Source organism: Coregonus lavaretus, assembly GCF_964263955.1.
Source record: "Coregonus lavaretus genome assembly, contig: HAP1_SCAFFOLD_1669, whole genome shotgun sequence".
Taxonomy (NCBI): domain Eukaryota; kingdom Metazoa; phylum Chordata; class Actinopteri; order Salmoniformes; family Salmonidae; genus Coregonus; species Coregonus lavaretus.
In genome coordinates this window covers 41,655-52,110 of record NW_028157986.1, presented here as the reverse complement: position 1 = coordinate 52,110, position 10,456 = coordinate 41,655, and the positions used below count along the sequence as shown (strand labels likewise).

Below are 10,456 nucleotides of genomic sequence, written 5' to 3'. Positions count from 1 at the left end.
GGCTAGGTGGCCATAGCAACATACAAACTTGTAATACATTACATCATGTTTTGACAAATAATTTGTTTATCCAACCTTTTGTTCATTTGTGGGCTTGTGTGTGTGTGTGTGTGTGTGTGTGTGTGTGTGTGTGTGTGTGTGTGTGTGTGTGTGTGTGTGTGTGCGCGTGTGAGTGTGCAGAGAGACACTGGGGAGGGGAGTGTGTGTCAGTCATTCAGAGATAAATAGAGAGGCAGAGCTCAGAGTTTGTCAGAAGGCTGACCTGACAGGGTCACACACAGGACCAAGCAGGAGCAGGACCTCAGCATTTGGACCCTTTATTACAAATGGAGGAACAGGAAGATGTTCAATACTGTTTTCAAGACAGAAACTCTTCTTGCAGAAAGGCTTTGCTATCGACATCTATCTACATAACACTGTACATCTTCTTCTCATTGATTTCAGCAGTTACAGTATTTTTGAACATACTGGTGATCATCTCCATCTCTCACTTCAAGCAGCTCCACACTCCAACCAACCTGCTCATCCTCTCTCTGGCTGTGGCAGATTTCCTGGTGGGACTGATTGTGATACCATTAACGACTGTAGCATTAATGGAACCATGCTGGGATTTTGGGGAATATTTCTGTGGGTTTTATTTCTGCATCACTTGTTTGTGTTCTTCTTTATCTGTGGGCAGTTTGGTCTTGATATCTATTGACCGTTATGTTGCTGTGTGTGATCCCTTATTGTACCACTCTAAAATAACAATAACAAGAATGATGTGTTGTATATCCATTACCTGGTGTTGTTGTATCATATACGATGCTGCTATTGCAAAAATATTTGTAAATGTACAGGTACCCAGTAGGTGTTTGAAAGAATGTTTTACTGTAGAAGGGTCAGTCTTGGGTAATAGAATTGACTTTGTAATTACAATGGTTGTCCCGTGCGCTATAATTATAACACTTTATTTGAAAATATTTGTGGTGGCCATATCACAGGCCAGAAAGGTATTTTCAAAAGAGGCTGCCAGTGTGTCTGGTGTTAAAACTGTACAGGCAAATAAGTCAGAGAGAAAAGCAGCAAAAACTCTAGCTATTGTTGTTTTCACCTATCTAAGTTGTTGGATTCCATTTTATTTGTATTTTCTTTTTTTTTTCATTGACAATTTATCATTATTTATCATCAGCTGTCTGCCACTTGTTAATTCCTTAATTAATCCAATAATTTATGCTTTCTTTTATCCATGGTTCAAAGTAACAGCTAAACATATTTTAACTTTGAAATTAAGATGTTCATAGTTCCTATGCTTTTATTCCTAAATATGACACACATAGGTTTGATATGTTTTGTAATACATTTGTTGTAATTGCTTCTTTCATGTAACAATACACTGACATTATTCATCTCAGTGTTGTCATCATAGATACATGTGGTGTTGTTGCAGAATGATTTGGATGGATTGGAATGGAATGACTTGGAGAAGGCATAAGAAGGCATAAGCTTGTTTTATAAAAGACATTGTAGTCATTTAGGGTTGTAAATTCCAAATACCAAAGTCTGTGGTTGTTCCATGTTATTTAATTATAAAAAGTAAGTATTCTAATAGTACATTCCGAGGACGTCAAGATTCATTCTATATGTTGTTTAACACCACCCTCTAGTGGCTCAATTGGGACACAATGCCTTCATCAAGTGTGGTAAAGTTGAAATGTACAACAATGCATGATATCAGATAACGTCCAAGTCTATCTCAATGGTGTATTGTGTAAGTAGTTGAGGGTAAAATGCAAGAATATGCAATCATGGTTAACACTTTATAGTGTTCAGTAATAAACCATTTGTAAGGCATTTACAGTTTGCTCACCATGTATTAATCATTACTCCCACATTTGTTAAATGTTAGTAAGCTAGGTATTTTCACATTTATAAATAACTACTATATGCATTAGTGATAAAACACAACAGCGCAGGAGATCGCAGCAGACACTTCAACCTCAACATACTTGGTATGAACACTACAAAAGTTGTTTATAAATGTGTGAATAACAAGCTTACTATAAATAAATGTGTGTTTAATGATAAATTATGAAGAAAATATTTACTTTTTAAAGCTGCAATATGTAACTTTTTGGGTGACCCGTCCAAATTCACATAGAAATATGAGTTATAGAGCTGTCATTCTCATTGAAAGCAGGTCTAAGAAGCGGTAGATCTGTTCTATGTAAGCTATTACTATGTTTCCCATTATTAAGTTTAGTTTTGTACTCCTTGGCTGCGTTGCTGACGGCTGTGTAGATGGCTGAGTTAACTTCTTTAGAGCCTGTACCATGTACAAATCATTTTTGGATTTGACATCAAAAGTTTAATATGAGGCGACATTATAGAATGCCACGTTTTATTTGAGGTTATTTTCATACATAAATTAGAACACCTTATGTATCTACTCCCCCCGTTTGAAGAAGTCATAAGAATTTGGACAACTTCACTTGTAGTGTATTAAAGGGAGTAACCCTTTAAACATAATGTTCAGTTAAATTATGTATTTAGATATTGGTTCCCTTACCCTGTAAGCAGTCTATGAACTGCTCTAATGAGTGACTACAAGCCACACTTTGGTTTTGGTAGTCACTGCCAACAAACACAAATGTTAGCATTTTCTGACAAAACACGTTACCACTTTCAGCACACTACTACAACAGTGTGACTGGTTTGGAATAAAATGTTCATATATTTCCATTAACATCCTCTGTGTTGTGTGCCTATTGTTTAACCATTGATATGTTCTAGGTCATTTTGAGACCTTAAGGAGCATCAGGTACTGCTGGAATGTCTACCAATGGCATGTCCATCTTTTTGTGAGAAATTACACTGGTCACTCAACGTTTATTAAGGATGAATAGTCCTCGCTTTAGGGACTGCAACACAACTTTACCAATGATTGATAAATGGTTTACAAGGACATATATTAAACATCTTAGTATTACATACTATAAAAGTTATTTATAAATGTGTGAACAACTAGCTTAGTAACACAAATGTGGGAGTAATTATAAATGAATGAATAAACTATTTCTTAATCTATTAAATATTCTTTATTACAAGATGTTATTATAAAGTGGTGCCCAATTTCTATATTCATTCAGACTCAACAGCATCTGAGAGCTGCTCTGGCATGACCCCTGACCTGGCAGCAATCTGACACTATGAATCATTAATGCATATAGTAGTTATTTATCAATGTGAAAATACCTAGCTGACTAACATTTAACAAATCTGTCAGTAATGATTAATAAATGGTGAGCAAACTGTAAATGCCGTACAAATGGTTTATTACTGAACGTTAATGTTTTATCCATAATTGCATATTCTTACATTTTACCATGAACTACTACAATACACCATTGAGTTAGACCTGGAAGTTATCTGATATCATGCATTATTGTACATTTCAACTTCACTGCACTTGTTGAAGACGTTGTGTCCCAATTGAGACACTAGAAGGTGATGTTAAACAACATACAGAATGATCCATGACTGATGTGGGAAATAATCACTATACTTTATTAAAAATCAATGTTCTTCCAGATTTTTTGTAGAATCAAGATTGACTTTATTTCAATTCAACAAAGCCGGGCTGGTTTGCACAGAAGGTGATGTTAAACAACATACAGAATGATCCATGACGTCCTCAAAATGTACAATTTAGAATACATACTTTTTATCATTAAATCATATAATAATAATAATAATAATAATAATAATAATAATAATAATAATAATAATAATAATAATAATAATAATAATATGCCATTTAGCAGACGCTTTTATCCAAAGCGACTTACAGTCATAATATGGAACAACCACAGAATTTAGTCATCTAAAAATCTATAAATCAGGCCATCTATAAATCACTTCTAGGCAAATCCCCGCCTTATCTTAGCTCATTGGTCACCATAGCAACACCCACCCGTAGTCTGCGCTCCAGCAGGTATATCTCACTGGTCATCCCCAAAGCCAACACCTCCTTTGGCCACCATTCCTTCCAGTTCTCTGCTGCCAATGACTGGAACGAATTGCAAAAATCTCTGAAGCTGGAGACTCTTATCTCCCTCACTAACTTTAAGCGTCAGTTGTCAGAGCAGCTTACTGATCACTGCACCTGTACACAGCCCATCTGAAATTAGCCCACCCAACTACTTCATCCCCATATTGTTATTTATTTTGCTCATTTGCACCCCAGTATCTCTATTTGCACATCTATCATTCGAGTGTTAATACTAATTGTAATTATTTTGCACTATAGCCTATTTATTGCCTTACCTCCATAACTTGCTACATTTGCACACACTGTATATATAGTTTCTGTTGTATTTTAGACTTTATGTTTTGTTTTACCCCATATGTAACTCTGTGTTGTTGTTTTTATCGCACTGCTTTGCTTTACCTTGGCCAGGTCGCAGTTGTAAATGAGAACTTGTTCTCAACTGGCTTACCTGGTTAAATAAAGGTGAAATAAAATAAAATAATAATAATAATGAAGACCAAGGATCTCTCCAAACAGGTCAGGGACAAAGTTGTGGAGAAGTACAGATCAGGGTTGGGTTATAAAAAAATATCAGAAACTATGAACATCCCACGGAGCATTATTAAAAAATTGAAAGAATATGGCACCACAATAAACCTACCAAGAGAGGGCCGCCCACCAAAACTCATGGACCAGGCAAGGAGGGCATTAATCAGAGAGGCAACAAAGAGACCAAAGATATCCCTGAAGGAGCTGCAAAGCTCCACAGCGGAGATGGGAGTATCTGTACATAGGACCACTTTAAGCTGTACACTCCACAGAGCTGGGCTTTACGGAAGAATGGCCAGAAAAAAGCCATTGCTTAAAAAAATTATAAGCAAACACGTTTGGTGCTCGCCAAAAGGCATGTGGGAGACTCCCCAAACATATGGAAGAAGGTACTCTGGTCAGATCAGACAAAAATTGAGCTTTTTGGCCATCAAGGAAAACGCTATGTCTGGCGCAAACCCAACACCTCTCATCACCCGAGAACACCATCCCCACAGTGAAGCATGGTGGTGGCAGCATCATGCTGTGGGGATGTTTTTCATTGGCAGGGACTGGGAAACTGGTCAAAATTGAAGGAATGATGGATGGCACTAAATACAGGGAAATTCTTGAGAGAAACCTGTTTCAGTCTTCCAGAAATTTGAGACTGGGACGGAGGTTCACCTTCTAGCAGGACAATGACCCTAAGCATATTGCTGAAGCAACACTCGAGTGGTTTAAGGGGAAACATTGAAATGTTTATTTTTTATTTTTTTATTTCACCTTTATTTAACCAGGTAAGCCAGTTGAGAACAAGTTCTCATTTACAACTGCGACCTGACCAAGATAAAGCAAAGCAGTGCGATAAAAACAACAACACAGAGTTACATATGGGGTAAAAAAAACAAAGTCAAAAAATACAACAGAAAATATATATACAGTGTGTGCAAATGTAGCAAGTTATGGAGGTAAGGCAATAAATAGGCTATAGTGCAAAATATTTACAATTAGTATTAACACTGGAATGCTAGATGTACAGGAGATGATGTGCAAACAGAGATACTGGGGTGCAAAAGAGCAAAATAAATAACAATATAGGGATGAGGTAGTTGGGTGGGCTAATTTCAGATGGGCTGTGTACAGGTGCAGTGATCGGTAAGGTGCTCTGACAACTGATGCTTAAAGTTAGTGAGGGAGATAAGAGTCTCCAGCTTCAGAGATTTTTGCAATTCGTTCCAGTCATTGGCAGCAGAGAACTGGAAGGAATGGCGGCCAAAGGAGGTGTTGGCTTTGGGAATGACCAGTGAGATATACCTGCTGGAGCGCAGACTACGGGTGGGTGCTGCTATGGTGACCAATGAGCTAAGATAAGGTGGGGATTTGCCTAGCAGTGATTTATAGATGGCCTGGAGCCAGTGGGTTTGACGACGAACATGTAGTGAGGACCAGCCAACAAGAGCGTACAGGTCACTGTGGTGGGTAGCGTATGGGGCTTTGGAGACAAAACGGATGGCACTGTGATAGACTACATCCAATTTGCTGAGTAGAGTGTTGGAGGCTATTTTGTAAATGACATCGCCGAAGTCAAGGATCGGTAGGATAGTCAGTTTTACGAGGGCATGTTTGGCAGCATGAGTGAAGGAGGCTTTGTTGCGAAATAGGAAGCCGATGTCTTGGAATGTCTTGGAATGGCCTAGTCAAAGCCCAGACCTCAATCCAATTGAGAATCTGTGGTATGACTTAAAGATTGCTGTACACCAGCGGAACCCATCCAACTTGAAGGAGCTGGAGCAGTTTTGCCTTGAAGAATGGGCAAAAATCCCAGTGGCTAGATGTGCCAAGCTTTAAGAGACATACCCCAAGATACTGGCAGCTGTAATTGCTGCAACAGGTGGTTCTACAAAGTATTGACTTTGGGGTGGGGGGGTGAATAGTTATGCACGCTCAGGTTTTCTGTTTTATTGTCACATTTCTTGTTTGTTTCACTATAAAAAATATTTTGCATCTTCAAAGTGGTAGGCATGTTGGGTGAATGAAATTATACAAACCCCCCAAAAATCAATTTTAATTCCAGGTTGTAAGGCAACAAAATATGAAAAATTTCAAGGGGGGTGAATACTTTTGCAAGCCACTGTATGTAGCATCATTTGAAATAGTGTTTATTTACATTGGATAAAAGTAGAGAGCTAAAAAATGGGAAGTCATGCACTGCAGTTGAGGAACAATGGGAAAGTAATTCTGCTTTGAAAGTTGATAAACTTGTAACCCCACTTTTGAGAAAATGGCCCTTGAATGTTTTTGTACACCTACTGGAGAGCTCTTCTTTGTCTACACCCAGCATCTTTCACACCCTCTTAATTAAGCCCTACCCATCTCTTTAAGGATTCACGTGAGGCCATGTGCTAAACAGAGTAAGGTAGGGTAGTAAGCAACCAAAGATTTCAAGACTAAAAGTGGTGAAAGTAGTGGCAAAAATACACTTTATCTAGTCCTTGGCCTATAACCTAATCTGACTTTGGTGTAGGTCACATTACCGTCTCTCAAATAAAATAAATGTTTATTTGTCACATGTACATGATACAGAAGGTGTAAACGGTACAGTGAAATGGTTACTTGCATATTTGCCTAGTAGCAATATATAAAAAAAAGTGTCCATATTGAATAAATATTATATAATTATTAGATGATTCTTACCTAGACACACTTGTCTAAATTGATGGGTCATGTGAAATAAATGCTATAACCACCCCCCAGCCACATCTAGGTAAGTGGATGGGTCACTGTTGTCTTGACATGTACGCATGTTCATGAAATACAATAGATGACCGTAATCACCCCCAGACACACCTGGCTAACTTGATGGGTCATGTAATCATCTGTCAAAGTGGAATCTTTCGTTTAGACATGTAGCTAGTTAGCTAGCTAAACAATGAACCTAATGGTGCTTTCAAGACAACTGGGAACTTGGAAAAATACTGAGGTCAAATCATGACGTCAGTGATCTTCAGGTCGGAAAGTTGGGGCTCTAGAAATAGGCCAGAGTTCCCGAGTTGTAATTACGAGTTGGATGACCGTTCAAAGCGATTTTTCCCTGTCGGAGCTAGTTTTTTTACAAGTTCCCAGTTGTCTTGAACACACTGAAGTCGGAAGTCGGAGATTTCAGAGTTCCAAGTTCCGAGTTCCCAATTGTTTTCAATGCGGCAATAATCCCTACCCATACTACTAGCAATACACTAGATCTCAGGAGTGCATACAACCTGGTGCGTGTTCGGGAGGGGGATGAGTGGAAGACAGCATTCAGCACAACCACGGGGCATTATGAATACCTGGTGATGCCCTATGGTTTGATGAATGCTCCATCCGTCTTCCAGTCCTTTGTGAACGAGGTGTTTCGGGACATGCTTGGTTGCGGTGTGGTGGTCTACATCGATGACATCTTGGTGTATTCCGCAACTCGCTCCAAGCAAGTGTCCCTGGTTCGCAAAGTGCTGGCCCGACTGTTGGAAAATGACCTTTATGCCAAGGCAGAGAAGTGTATGTTTTTCTAGCAGTCCGTCTCCTTCCACTGAATCCGCATTACCACCTCAGGTGTGGAGATGGAGGGAGATGGCATTTCAGCCGTGCGTAATTGGCCGACTCCAACCACGGTTAAAGAGGTGCAGCGTTTCCTTGGCTTTGCCAGCTACTATCGGGTAGTGATAGGCGCTGTCCTGTCCCAACGCTCGGGCACGCCACCCAAGCTCCGCCCCTGTACCTTCTTCTCTAAGAAGCTCAGCCCGGCGGAGCAGAACTACGACGTTGGTGATCGGGAGCTGTTGGCTGTTGTCCGAGGCTTGACCGTGTGGAGGCATTGGCTCGAAGGGGCTAAACACCCTTTCCTCGTCTGGACGGACCACCGTAACCTGGAGTACATCTGGGCAATGAGGAGGCTATTCTTCACCCGGTTTGATTTTACACTGTCATACATTGCGGGTACGAAGAACGTGAAGGCAGACGCACTGTCCCGGCTGTATGACACAGAGGAGAGGCCCAGAGACAACACACCCATACTCCCGGCCTCCTGCATTGTGGCGCCGGTAATATGGACGATGGACGCGGATATAGAGCAGGCATTACGCACAGATCCATCTCCACCTCAGTGTCCAGCTGGGCTTTGGTACGTGCCTGCTCTTATCCGTGATCATCTGATCTTCTGGGCACACACGTCACCCTCCTCTGGTCACACAGGTATCGGTCGTACAGTGCGCTGCTTGATCAGAAAGTACTGGTAGCCTACCTAGGCTAAGGACGTGAGGGTGTACGTCTCCTCCTGCTCTGTGTGCGCCCAGAGTAAGGCACCTAGGCGGGAAAGCTACAACCGTTACCAGTTCCACAACGACCATGGTCTCACCTTAGTATAGATTTTTTGACTGATCTTCCCCTCTCCCAAGGTAACACCACCATCCTGGTCGTTGTGGACCGCTTCTCCAAGTCCTGCCGCCTCCTTCCTCTGCCCGGTCTCCCCACGGCCCTGCAGACTACGGAGGCCCTGTTTACTCACGTCTTCCGGCACTACAGGGTGCCAGAAGATATAGTGTCTGACCGAGGTCCCCAGTTCACGTCCAAGGTTTGGAAGGCGTTCATGGAACGTCTGGGGGTCTCAGTCAGCCTGACCTCTGGGTTCCACCCCGAGTCAAATGGGCAGGTGGAACGGGTAAATCAGGATGTGTGTAGGTTCCTGCGGTCCTACTGCCAGGACTGGCCGGGGGAGTTGTCGGTGTTCTTGCCATGGGCATAATATGTCCAGAACTCTCTCTACCACTCCTCTACTAACCTAACACCATTCTAATGTGTTTTAGGTTACCAACCGGTTCTGTCACCGTGGCACCAGAGCCAGACCGAGGCTCCTGCGGTGGATGACTGGTTTCGGCGTGCAGAGGAGTGCAGAGGAGACGTGGGACGCTGCCCACGTTCACCTCCAGCGCGCTGTGCATCGTCAGAAGATTATCATTAGAGCAGTTCATAAACTGCTTACAGGGTAAGGTAACCAATATCTAAATACATAATTTAACTGAACATTATGTTGAAAGGGTTACTCCCTTTAATACACTACAAGTGAAGTTGTCCAAATTCTTATGGCTTCTTCAAATGGGGGGACTAGATACATAAGGTGTTCTAATTTATGTATGAAAATACCCTCAAATAAAAGGTGGCATTATATAATGTCGCCTCATATTAAACATTTGATGTCAAATCCAAAAATGATTTGTACATGGCACAGGCTCTAAAGAAGTTAACTCAGCCATCTACACAGCCGTCAGCAACGCAGCCAAGGAGTACAAAACTAAACTTAATGATGGGAAACATAGTAATAGCTCACATAGAACAGATCTACCGCTTCTTAGACCTGCTTTCAATGAGAATGACAGCTCTATAACTCATATTTCTATGTGAATTTGGACGGGTCACCCAAAAAGTTACATATTGCAGCTTTAAAAAGTAAATATTTTCTTCATCATTTATCATTACACACACATTTGTTTTAGTTAGTAATTCACATATTTATAAACAAGTTTTGTAGTGTTCATACACAGTATGTTGAGGTTGAAGTGTCTGCTGCGACTCCTGCGCTGTTGTGTTTTATCATTAATGCATATAGTAGTTATTTATAAATGTGAAAATACCTAGCTTACTAACATTTAACAAATGTGGGAGAAATGATTAATAAATGGTGAGCAAACTGTAAATGCCTTACAAATGGTTTATTACGGAACACTATAAAGTGTTAACCATGATTGCATATTCTTGCATTTTACCCTCAACTACTTACACAATACACCATTGAGATAGACTTGGACGTTATCTGATGTCATGCATTATTGTACATTTCAACTTTACCACACTTGATGAAGGCATTGTGTCCCAATTGAGCCACTAGAG

At 40.6% G+C, this 10,456-nt stretch overlaps 1 protein-coding gene across 1 annotated transcript; it reads left to right on the top strand.

The window, feature by feature from the left end:
* Nucleotides 1-326: 326 nt before the first annotated feature.
* On the top strand, nucleotides 327-1,283 carry LOC311124566 (trace amine-associated receptor 6-like; the record flags this gene model as incomplete). Its single annotated transcript, XM_084198685.1, has 1 exon — nucleotides 327-1,283. The coding sequence occupies one exon, from the start codon at nucleotides 327-329 to the stop codon at nucleotides 1,281-1,283; it is 957 nt and encodes a 318-aa protein (XP_084054811.1).
* Between the last annotated feature and the right edge of the window lie 9,173 nt (nucleotides 1,284-10,456).